The sequence below is a fragment of the Micromys minutus genome (genome assembly GCF_963924665.1).
Source record: "Micromys minutus genome assembly, chromosome: X".
Taxonomy (NCBI): Eukaryota; Metazoa; Chordata; class Mammalia; order Rodentia; family Muridae; genus Micromys; species Micromys minutus.
Window position 1 is genome coordinate 91,043,052 of NC_137970.1, and position 13,015 is coordinate 91,056,066.

The following is a 13,015-nucleotide window of genomic DNA, read 5'->3' on the forward strand; positions in this document are numbered from 1 at the left end:
TGAGCGTAGGCCTGACACTTCTTTAGCATGAGCTAATATACTGTGTGGGCGAGGAGGTAATGCCAGTGCTAGAGCTCAAGCTAAAAATGTGTCAGGCCTAGGTTCAGTTCTCCATCTTCAACATCAATACTTTATTTGGTCATTAATTTTGATTAACCTACACTTTAATGAGAAATCTTTCCTCAGGAACTGCATCTGTGAGCTGAATCTGTGTCGTCAAGAGTTTGCTTCCTGCTCCACAGGCTCCAGCTGGCATTGTACAACCAACTCCCCAGTACTCTTGAGGCACAGGCTGGACATGTTCTCTTATGTGAGAAGTCCCTGTGGAAGCTTCAGGGGCTGGATGCTTATCAAGTGTTTAATCACTTTCAGCTTTGCATTCACCGATGGGATGTTCTTGTGGATTTAAGGGCTGTGCACCTTCTGCAGTCCAAGCATCTTGATTGTATCTTTTTCCCAGTATGGATGTCTCTTTGTACTTCTTATTCTTGTAGCAACGTGCAATTTATAAAGGCTCTGGGGGTCCCCACCATAGTTTTCATGATCTTCAAGTTTAGGTTGAAACACTTTATCTGGAATTATTTTTAAGATTTATTTATTTCATGTATATGGGTACACTGTAGCTGTCTGCAGACACACCAGAAGAGGGCGTCAGATCACATTACAGATGGCTGTGAGCCACCATGTGGTTGCTGGAAATTGAACTCAGGACCTCTGGAAGAGCAGTCAGCACTCTTAACCACTGAGCCATCTCTCCAGTCCTGGAATTTCTAATCTGGTAAATTTGTGACAAATCCACTGTACAGATGAGAGACTCCGCACCTTTCTTCACAGTCCATAGTCTGCCTGAAGGCCTCCAAAATACTGAGTGCAGAACCCCAGCCATAGGTGTGGTAATTCTTCTCTGTAGAGACAGCAACCACTGTGTCCACTCCAGATGTCACACCAATACTTTTAAAACATGTGTGCTATCTGAAGAAAATGACCCATTACTCCTTTCAAATTCTGAAAAGAATGTTTGAAAAGACTAGTCTCTAGATTCCTATGAGACATGAGAATTTTACAAATTTTCATAGAAGGTTTGACCAAAGAAAAACACACTAACTCTTAGATGGGGAGTGATAAAACTATTTAGAACAACTCATAGTCTGAATCTATTTTACCACTGGTTTTTGTTTTTCTACCCATGAGCTAAAATTAGCTTTCATATATGTATTAGCCAACATGGTTTCCTAGAGTAACAGAATTTATATAATAAATATTCCTCTATATATAGAAAGAGGATTTATTAGAATGACTTACAGGCTATGGTCCTGGTAATTCAACAATGGCTGCCTATAAACAGCTCCAAGAATTCAGTAGTGGTTTATTCTATGACAATGAATATATCAGCTCATCTTCAGTATCTGCCAGAACTCTGAAGAAGTAGGTCCTCATGCTAGTGAAGGAATGCACTTGCCAGCAAGAGTGAGGACATCAGGCAGAGAACAAGTTCCCTCCTTCCATGTCCTTTCTATAGGCTGCCAGCCGAAGATGTGGTCCAGATTAAAGGTGGGTCTTCCCACCTCAAAGGTCTGGATCAGAAGTGTTTCTTCCCACTTCAAAATACTTTTTAACTGGTATTATTTCATTTAGCACTAACTGAAATGATGTGTTTTGTCTTTGAGAAATCCTGAAATTAAGGGCATGCAGGGCACACTGGGAGAGGCCACTGGTTCTGAGGAAATACCCTGAGCACTTCTTGGCTGTAGAGGTTCAGATGGATGAGCAGTGGGCAAGGTGACCCTGAACTGTAAGAGATGTCTGCAGACAAAAGATTTAATTAAGAAAACCTTCTTCACAGGTGTACCCTACCATTTGGGTTTTGGTTCATTTCATACATAGTCAAATTAACAACCAAAAATGGACACCACAGTATATTGCAGTATATTTAATGATTCAGGGGGGAAAAGACAGAGCTTTGATGGTACATAAAGCTTGTATGAAATTCAAATGTAATGTCCATATATAAATAAAGTTTTACTAGACCACAGCCTCCCTCAGCATACACAGGTCTGCACCAGTTGGGATCCTAGAGCTGAAATGAGAAGTGAACACATGTCCTCATTAACCCAGAAGAAAATCCCTCATTGATAACCACTTGCAAATGAAAATTTAGTTTCAACCAAGGGAGTCTCACTGGGTAGACGAACTACTCTGAAGGGTAGGCCACATGCGCAACAGTAGATGGCCAACAGAAAACAAGCTCAATGACAGCTTTGGAGGTTCCTCTTTTCATAATATTGTGTCGGGACTCTTCCTTCTCTTTTTAACTTTATCTTATTCTTTTTCATTTTATTTGTATTTTTTTTCTTTTCTCTTTCTACCCTGTAGATCCTTTGTATATGTATGATGGCTTTGAGTTCTGGGTTTTTATGGGATTCCTGAGTGTGCAAATAAGCAGTCCTGTTTCTTGGGCCTTCTCTTGGACTCTTTGGTTGTTTGTTTTTTCCAATTTCAGTGTTCGTTTTTGTTTTATCTTGTATTTTATTTTATTATTCTCTTATAACAGCCTATTTGTTTTCTAATGAGACACAACAAGAGTAGATCTGGTTGGGAGTGGGGTGGTGAGGACCTGGGAGGGGTAGATGGAGAGGAAACTGTAGTAGGGATATATTTGTTGTTGATGGCTATTCATATCCATTTCCTAGAGTGTAACAAATTATCATAACTAAGTGGCTCAGTACCACACGAGTTTATTATCTCACTGTGTCTCTAGGTCCCGGCATGATTTAGCAGAGCATTGCTCTCAGAGTATCACCAGGCTAAACTTAAAAGTTTAGGCTGGAGCCAGAACAGCCATTTCATCTGAGTCTCAAAGTATCCTTTTCCATCTTTCTTTTTGTCTTTTCTTTGTTTCTCTCTTTCTTTTATTCCTTCATGTTCTTTTTATTTATTTTTGGCACAGGGGTCACACTCTATATCCTCAAGTTATCTTTAAACTAGTAATCCTCTTGTCAGCGCTGGCATTACAGGCATTATAGGCATGTGTGAGCACACCCTCAAAATCCTTAGAAACTAAGGATTCATAAAGTAGTACCTTGCATTGGTGCAACTGAGATGCTGTTTCATATTGGACTTTAGCTCAGGGATACTCTTAACAATTAAAGGCTGGCTACCTTCCTTGGCATGAATCTCTTTTATCCTCTTTAAAAAATTTTTGTAACAATTTAAATATCTCTTCCTGGGAGAAAGAGAAAGCCTAATTTACCTTAAAGATTCGAATATTTCAAGCCTACCAAGGACAATGCCCCCCCTATCTTGAGGTCAACTGATTTGGAACCTAGTTACACTTCCAAAATACCTTTTGCAACAGTGTCTAGATTAGTGTTTGATTGAACAACTCAGGAGCCAGGTATCTGGGGAATCATCTGAGAACCATGTGTGACACACTGCTTTACCATACAATGTCAACCATGTGTAAGTATAATAAAGCCTGTATTGGTTGCTTTTCTGTTGCTGTGCTAAAACACCAGAACAAAGGCAACTTATAAAAAGAAGGGTTTACTTTGAGCTTACAATCTCAGAGGGATAACAGTCCATTACTCTTACAGTAAGGAAACATGGCAGCTAGAAGGCATGGCAGATGGTCCTGGAAGCTGAAAGCACACCCTCCCCAAAAAAATAAAAAATATAGATAACAAAAATTGAACTTGTTTTTATGTAATTTTTATGCCCAATGTGTTTATAATTTTTCTACCTCTTTGTGTATAGTTAAATAAAATGTGATCATTTTTAACTGCCATATAGTATCCTACAATATGAATTTAGAGTGTTTTCCCTTTCCTATCTACTGCTATTGCTCACTAGGGTTCTAACTAGCCATTTTCCAGTACAAACGATTCTACTGTGAACAATCCTGTGGACTCTTCTTTACTCAGATATGAAAAAATACCTCTATCACATTATCCAGGAAGTATAATTTTCATTTTCTTCTATTTTGAAACCTCTAGTCTAAGCTAACCCAGAACCAACTGTACAGCCCAATCTAGCCCGAAATTCATGATCCTTCTTTCTGCTTCTACCTCCATGTACTGAAATTAAAGGCATGTGTCACCATACATCACCTTAGAAGTAGCACTTCTGGGTCTTAGAAAAATATGTCTAAGTTCATCTTTATTATATTACAACAAATTCTCCTCCAACTTGTGTAAATATATGCTCTAAGTAACAGAGAACAGTCCCCTATTCCCCCAAAGTCCTTAAAGATAACAAGCATTATCCAGTTTCAATTTTTACCAATCTCGTGGCTATGAAGTAGTCATTATTATTTAATATTGCATTTTCTTGATTACAAGTTTTATTAAATTTTTCCATATTTTCTTGTCCCTTCAGATTTCCTCTTCTATGAACAGCTTGCCCACAGCCCTTGACAATTTTCCTCTTAAAGCCCTTGTTAGTTTTTAATTGATGTAGGCTCATTACATATTCTGAGTACTAATCATTATCATTTATATTCATGTATTCATTCTTGTGACAAGTATGTATTTCATTGGTATATGCTATGTGCTGGACATTATTTGCGAACCAAGGGATATGGCAGCCAGAAAAACAAAGCTTCCACTCTCAAGGGGAGGATTTCTAATGAATAGACAGATAAGAACTAAAAGAGCAAACAGGTTACAGACAGCTAGTACAGTAAGTACTATGGAGACAAAGCAGGCAAGAAAGTGGTGTTAATATCAACAGGCTGTTTAAGGACAGATTCTCTGAAGTAACATTTGGATAGAGATATAAATGAATTGAAGGAGAAAGTCAAATGCATATTTATATCAAGAATATTCTATTTAGAGGAAGACGAGGTGTCAAAGGTCTGGACATACTTGGGATGTAACTCAGTGGGAGAGTGTTGCCTGGGAGGCACAAAGAAAAAGTTGTAGGTGGCAGCCAGCAAGCTGCTGCCTTTTCCCAGTCTCTGCTTTGTTTTCCTCACTTTATGGTTTCTATTCATATACGCAAAAGTTTAATCTTTCTAATGTTATATAATATATCAAGATTTTATTTTATCAAATTGTATTTTATGAAATTTCTAACTACATAAGGTCATAAAGATGTTTGCTTATGTTTTCTGTTTATGTTTTCCAAAGTTTGCAAATACTTGTCATATTTAGGTAAAAAAAAAACACTTTGGGACTGGAGAGATGGCTCAGCAGTTAAAAGCATTAATTGTTCTTCCAGAAGTCCTGAGTTCAATTCCCAGCATCCACATGGTGACTCACAACCATCTGTAATGGGATCAGATGACCTCTTCTGGTGTGTCTGAAAGCAGCTAAAGTGTATTCATATATAATAAAGAAAGATTTTTAAATCATTTTGAGGGCCCTGTCTGGTAGCTCAGTTGGTAAAGGCACCTGCTGCCAAGGCTGATGGCATGAGTTTGATCCCTGGAACCTACATGGTAGGAGAGAAATGGACTCCTACAAGTTGTCTTCTGACCTTTACATGAATGACATCACATGTTTGACCACACACATGCACAATCACAAGCAAACATAAATACATAAAACATGATTAATATTGTTAAATCACATTGAGCTTGTTTATGTAAATGGTTTATGGTTAAGATGTAATTTTTTGTTTTCCATGAGAATAACCAGAAACATTTATTAAATAATTCTTAAATTCTATGCTGTTCACAAACCAGGTTTCAATGTATGTGTAGATTTGTTTCTGGACTCTATATATTTTGTAATCCTATTTTACTCTATACTAAATTGCTAAAATGTATAGAAAGTACTCAATCTTAATTGCTAAAATGAATAGAAAGTGCTGACTCTGATAGGCCGTATTAATGTTTTCATGCTGTCTTGACTATCCTTGGTCCTATTTGGAATATCAAGTGCAACTGAATCAAAGGTCTAACTGCATATAGAGAGTTTGATACCACTGCATTAGTAAGCATTTTCTAAACATAAGCATATCTTACCCCTGCATTCACTGAGATTTTCACTTAATATTCTTACAATTTGAATGTCTGCATGACATCATTCTACAATGGTGTCGCCATCCTCATTCAAAGAACCACAGAGGGTAGTGTGAGACTTGACCCACAGAGAGTCAAGAGCATAAATAGGATCTGGTATCCATGGATACAAACTAGATGAATGACAGTGATGGTTAATCTTGATAATCAACTTGACAGGATCTGGAATCAACTAAGAGAAATGCTTCTGAGAAGAAAAGATTAACCAAGGGATGAAGACCAACAGTTTAGAGAAAGGCTGTCAAGGAAGAGACATGCCCAATGCTGACTTTTCTTCTTGGTCTTTGGGAGTCAATTTTGAGGGGTAACTGAATGCCAGTTATAAAAAAAATAGAACAATTCATTAGAGAAACAAGGAAAGAAGCAAGGAAGCAAAGAAAGAAACAAAGGCGTAGAATGTACTACAAGCTAGGCAGTAAGCTGAAAGGGGAGAGCATAGTAGAGAGTAAGTAGGGGCTTTATGGACTGTGTACAGGTGAGACCTCTGAAAAGAGATGACATTTAAACTGAGTTCTGAAAGAAAGTAAGAAAGGACTGCCTCTGCAAATGTGGGTGGTCAAAACACACCCAGAAAATCTGGTCTCCGTGGTCATTGCATTCATGTGCACAAAGCCACACAGAGACACTCACAAAACACATAATTAAAACTATAAGTAATTTTTAAAAAGTCAATAATATTTATTGGGTGTCTACTCATCTATTTTATGCACCATGGTACTTGTTGAAGTCAGAGGACAACTTTTGAGAGATGGTTTTCTCCTTCCACTGTATAGCTTCCAGAAATCAAATCTAGGCCACCATCAATCTTAGATGGCAAATGCCTTTATCCACAAAACAATCTCACCTCCCCAAAAATCTTTTAAAGAAAAAGAAAGCAATTTAGAGGAGAAATAGTTTTAGGTTATAGTCCATCACAGGTGGAAAGCCACAGAAACAGAATCTTGAGGGAGCTGATTGGTTACTTCAAGTCCAGAATCAGAAACAGAGCAAAGAATGCCTGCAGTGCCCAGTTCACTCTCTTCTGCTTATTCAGACCATTCTCTTGTGAGGTGTGGCCCTCACTCAAGGTTTGTCTTCTCACTGCGATTAGCCATATTAAAACCTCTCACATGCATACCCACAGAGCAACCAAATCTAGACAGTTCCACTTGAGGTTCTCTTCCTAGGTGATCCTAGATTATGTCAAGTTGATAAAAAAATAGCTAGCACACATGTTTATAAAAGATTGTATGTTGTTTTATACATATAAAACGTTAGGGAGAATTGTTTGATATTGAAAAGGTAATCAGCTCATCCAGAGCAAGACAATGTTCCAGAAAAACATTGCACCTAATGAGAATGCTTCAAAGAAAACTGGTTGAGAGATTTTGGGGTTTTGTTTTGTTTTTTGCAATTCATGTCCATGTCATGAGAAAGGAGAAAAGGCAAACAGCATAAAATACATGGGGGGGGGCGAAGATGCAGGTGTCCATGCATATGTATGTATGTACTCACACACACATACCTCTTAGCTTTGGTTACCTCAGAGCACACATCAAAGAACTTCAGTTTCCTTGATATACTTCACTTCCATTTGTCTTAGTCCAAAAGACAAACTACTTTTGTAATTTATAAAATAAAATTCCACAAACGAAAAGAAGGAAGGGGTACTGGAGAGATGGCTCAGTGGTTAAGAGTACTTCCAGAGGTCCTGAGTTCAATTCCCAACAACCACATGGTGGTTCAGAACCATCTGTAATGGGATCTGATGCCCTCTTCTGCTGTGTCTGAAGACAGATACGTGTACTCATATAAAATAAATAAACAAATAAATAAATATTTTTAAGAATGAAAATGAAAGTAAGGGAACAGGAATCAATCAGTGTTAGTCCAAACGGCAAGATCAGCAATCATCTAAGGACTACTGGGTAGCTAAGAGAATGTGACGAGGAAGGATTGCTTTAGTAAGAAAAGAAACTGAAAGATGACAGTTGGAGGAAGTAAGGCAGCAGGAGGCTGCCTCCTGGCTGGTGTCAGTTGGCTGCCTATCTACTTCCCACCACAATATTACTGCTACAGTTTTACTAACTGCCTCTCTTTCTGCTATGTTTGTGCTTTTAGCACAGTACCTCAGTTTCACATGCTATACACTCCCGGAGTCTATAGGTCTCAAGGATCATTGTAGAGTTTTCCTTTTTTTTTTTTTAAATCGGTAACTGAAAAAGGCAAATAAAGTTAGAGTCTGTCTATACATCACAATTCAAATGCCAGATGTCATCAGGAATTGACTTATGTCTCAAATCGACATACTCACCAGAAGCGTATTTGCTTAGCATGTGTGAGACCCTGGGCTCCATGCCCAGGACATGATTTAAAAAAAAAAAAAAAAAAAGACTGACAATTATCACATGCCCAGTGCTTAACAGATGAGCAAGACTCAGGCTCAGGAAAATGTGAGCACATCTCATGAGCACATTATCATGAAAACAGAAGGTATCAAATACAGACTTTACTGCTAATCATTTTACTGTTCAATGTTAACTGCAAAAGAAAACATACTAAAATAGACCTCATTATCTTTCTTGGCCTAGAGTTTGCTAGACTTAAATTGGCTCCATCTCTGGCTCATTTAACATCTTATTTGTGCTAAAGACAAAAAGAACGATAAAACAAAAGAAAAAGGCAGAGTACACAGTTCCAAAAAGGTATATTTGAATATTTCCATACAAGCTGCCATGAAAAAAGACCAAAGTGAGCTAGGGATGTAGCTCAGTGGTGGAGCACTTGCTTAGTGTGTATAAAGCTCAATTACACATCTCCAAATGAAAATGGTTTTGTTTTTTTTAGTTGACTCAACTAAGACAAGCCTCTCTAGGTACAACTGGGTAGGTAGCAGCAGCTGCCGTCCCGGGGTGATGCTTCCTGACAGAGCTTTAAGGCCCAGTTGTGGTAACAAAAGTGCTTAGGAAAGAGCTGGTACCTGAAGGTTTCCTTACCACAGTCCAAAACTCCAATTCATGTCCTTTTACAATCTTCCATCTTCCCATCTGCAGAGTCATAAAGTTACATTCTGCCCTTTCCACACCTAGAAAATTCCCTTACCGCTAGCTAGACACAGTAACTCACAGAACAATACAAACACGCGTATTCCCCAGCTGCTGAGAGCACAGCAAGGCTTCCCTAAAGCAAATAGGTGCTCCCAGTGGAAACCCTGCCACGCCCAGTGCTTAACAGATGTGCAAGGCTCTAGCTGTGGAAAATGAAAATCCATCTTGTTAGCACCTTATCAAGAAAAAGCAGAAGGCATCAAATACATGTTTTGCTGCTAGTTGCTTTAATGGTCTGTGTATCTGCACAGGAAAAAAAAAAAAAATATATATATATATATATATACATGCTTGGGAGGTTAAAATAGACCTCCTCTTTCTTAGCCAAGAGCTTGCAAGACTTAAAATGGTTCCTGTTTCAGAAATGTCTCTGTGTTGAGAACATTAAAAAATCCTCTTTTCGATAATTTTGAAATCTTCAATAAATTACTGTAGATGTTTAAGGTGATGGGTATGCTAATTACCTTGATTCGCTCCCTCTGCATTGTATCTATGTAACAGGAGCCCTAAGGATTATAATTCCCCCCTGGGAAAACCCATGCTGGGGTGAAGAAAAGCCACCGGGAGCCTGGGTACCAGTGGATGAACTGGTTTCTCACGAGAAAAGACTTATCTCTGGCTTCTAATAGCTTAGAATTTATATATGCATTATTTCCAGCCTGTTACTTTACCTTTTATAAATCATGACACTAACATGGACAAAGCAGAGAGGATTTAGAATTTTTGTCTGCTCAGTTCTGGCCAAAACAAAACAAACCTTCATTTCTTTTGGTGCATGTGTGCAGAGGGGAGCAGTGGGGACCGAGCTTTCACATGCCTGTACATATGGAAGCCAGCGGTTAACAGAAAGTGTCTTCCTTGATCACTATCCCCATTCTTTCTCAATGGATTGTTTCTGCGTATTTATTCTAAATTTAAAATTAACACGCACAGTGTTTGATTTCACTCTAACATTTTCTTTTTCCTGACCTCTCCCCGATCCCTCTGAAACTCCCAGCTTAATTTCTGAGGCAAGTTCTCTCACCAAACCTCAAGTTCACTATTTCAGAAAGACATGGGCCACTGTGCCCAGCTTTTACATGGAGTCCCTTTGCTTGCCTATCAAGCACTTTACCTACTGAGCTACCTCCCCAGTTTTTTCACTAGTGAGATGACCCACCAAGAATCTGAAATTCCTGTGACTCGTGTTCTGATATCATATTGTATCCCATGAAAATGTACAACTAGCATGTGCCAGATTGGATGAATGTGTGTACCTTAAAAAGGTTCCATTAGCAGCATGATAATCAATATAGAAAATAATCTGTAGCCCTGGGAAGTCTTATGCTAACAGTATGTTTGCTAACTGTCCCTTTCCTTGTAATTATTATTTTAAAGAAATAAAATTGGAAAGTTGTTATTTTAAAATCCTTCTTAAATTTCTGGCCAAGCCACAGTTAGTACCTTTTTACCTTTATTGTCCTATCCCCTACCTAACAGAATCACTGAACGGACATACTGCCACTATGCAATCCTTGTATGTGGCCCTTAGTAGATGTAGATCTAAAATTGACCTACATATGAACAGTGATTCTGTGTGGTAGTGGACACTTAGCCTTGAGCAAGTGTCTCTGTGCCTTAGTTTCCTCTTCTCTAAGATAACATCTAATCATACCCTCAGAAGCAACACATACAGAGTGGCTACTTCTTCCAGTCACTCTTCATTCATCTTTATAGTAATTCCTTGAAAATACTGTCTTCATAGTGCATGGGAGCAACTGAGACACAAAGAGAGCCAATGACTTCCCTACCCTCTTATGACAGGCCATCTACAAAGCCAAGACTTTTAAGGCAGGTAAGGTTCCAAAGCCTTAACCACACTCTCTGAAAATGAGCCCTATCTGCTAAAAGCTGGTTTGTATGTACCACTGAATGTTTGGCAAGTGTCTGCGAGGTAGCAGCTGTGGTTGTTACTCGAGGTCTGTCTTTTCTGAACTCTGGACTTAAAACAAAAGAGGCTGCTGGAAGAAAAGATAGTCAGGAGGGGGTGGGGGGATCGAATGTGAAAAGGGACCCAGAAGAAGCAAGATACCTAAGGGAATACCTAAGAAATACGTGTTGCTGGCTAGGCCTTGGAAGAACAGAGTGACTAGTCACCACAGAAAATGGAAGCCTCGGTCTTGCCTGTTGCATTGCAAACACACACTGACTGAGCACGCCTCAGATACCTGAGAGTCGCCTTTGATCCCACCCTAGCCCTGAGGCGCTGCTCGGGTGTGAGCAAGGCTTCCCGAGTTCACCTCTCAAGTCCGCCCCGCGCCGGGCGGGGCCTGGCCGGGCTGCTCTAACTGCCCCGCGAGCCCAGGTCACCAGCCAGGAGGTGGTCGGCACAGGGCAGGGTCGGGATGGCTACCTGGAGGCGGGATGGCCGGCTAACCGGCAGCCAGCGGCTCCTGTGCGCAGGGCTGGCGGGGGCGTTGAGCCTCAGTCTCACCGCGCCCCTGGAGCTCGCCTCTGTGCTGGCCCAAGTCGGCAGGGTGCAAAGCCACTCCCAGGGGCTGTGGGCCACAGGACGCTGCGTGTGGCTGTCCGAGGGGCCAAGGGCCCTGTGGAAAGGGAATGGCGTGGCGTGCCTGCGCCTCTTCCCCTGCAGCGTGGTGCAGCTGGCCTCCTACCGAAAGTAAGAGCCCGGCGGGAGGGGTCGGGAGGTTGAACTGGGATGGCAGAACTGCCACTCTGATGCCAGCACAAGGGAATCCTGAGAGGTCCCAGCCTCCCTTCCTTCAGGAAAACGGGGCGCGAGTGGGATGGGGGTGGAGGTTGGCCTTGGGGCTACAAGGTCATATGTATGGCCCCTAAAGTACAGTAACAGTTTTTTGACATGCCCTGTGAACTCTTTTGTGAACTTTTGAGTCTTTTCTGGGAGGAACAAGAGGAGTCAGGATTAGGAAATGAGATCTGGAGGTAAAGAAACAAAGTGGCTTCCCAAGGAGATGAGGTTTATCATTCCCAATGTCTAGTAGCTGGAAAATGTTTGCTTTTGCTGGCTTAGGAGAGAATGCTCTTTGTGGTGTGTAAAAAGTGAGACCAGTGTTCTAAGGAGTAGTACAGGAAGAGAAACTAGTCTGTTGCCTCAAAAAGATTCCTGCCCACCATCCCCAACTCCAAACTCTGCCTAACTTGGCTTTACGATCCAGTGGGACCTGCAGCATCCTTTCCCCATCCTGTCTCCCCGGCCTAATGTTTCCCCCACTCCCAGCTGCCCACAAATCTCGTGCTGGGGAGTTTTCTCACCTTTTCCCATATCAACCACTCGAAAGATGCAAATGACGGAGGATGCAAGTAAGTGACCTTAAAAAGAGCTCAAAGCTATTTGCATGGGAGCTGGAAAGGGAGCCTAAAAATGAGAGCCGGTGATGGCAACTCTGGAGGAGGGGCTGTTTCTCTATTGGGGACGATGGTCTGTAAGTTCCTCATTCGGTAGGCACAGTGCCAGCTCTAAAGACTGGCCTTGGCTCTGAATTAAACAAGCAGCCTACAGGCAGGAGCTGCTTGAGACACTTTTGTTTTGTTTCTACTTTGTTTCCAGTGCAGGAAGTGAAACCTCAGGTCTTAGGCTAGTGAGCTGCTTTACCACAATAGATCCCCAGCCCTAAGAACTGGCCAATCCTAACCACAGTTCAGGCTTGGGAGAGAGTTACTGAGGCTGGTTGAAAGGCCAGAGCTGGGACATTGACTGGCAGTTGACACTCTAAATGGAATCATCATTTATCTTTAAAGTGTTCCCGGCCAGCATTCTCCCGCGGCTTCTGTTGTTCTCCCTCCCCCCAGCAATAGCTGGCCTGCAGTCTGGACTTTTAATGGTTCACTTTTTCCCTGTTTCCCTCTCTTCTCCACAACTTGGTAGGGAAATCTTTCCTTGGATAAA

The 13,015-nt window shown here is 40.9% G+C and overlaps 1 protein-coding gene and 1 pseudogene across 2 annotated transcripts in view; one reads left to right on the plus strand and one right to left on the minus strand.

The window, feature by feature from the left end:
• Positions 1–216: 216 nt before the first annotated feature.
• Positions 217–886, minus strand: LOC308414429 (large ribosomal subunit protein uL30m-like; annotated as a pseudogene). Its single transcript has 2 exons — positions 744–886; positions 217–572 (listed from the first exon to the last, which is right to left on the minus strand). The product of its transcript is annotated as a large ribosomal subunit protein uL30m-like (transcript).
• Positions 887–11,492: 10,606 nt separating this feature from the next.
• Positions 11,493–13,015, plus strand: part of SLC25A43 (solute carrier family 25 member 43) — a gene marked incomplete at both ends in the record, with an annotated part of 31,872 nt that continues 30,349 nt past the window's right edge. The window contains one exon of the mRNA XM_080909787.1: positions 11,493–11,767. Within this exon, the coding sequence (XP_080765913.1) occupies positions 11,493–11,767 (275 nt within the window). The remainder of the gene's footprint in view (positions 11,768–13,015) is intronic.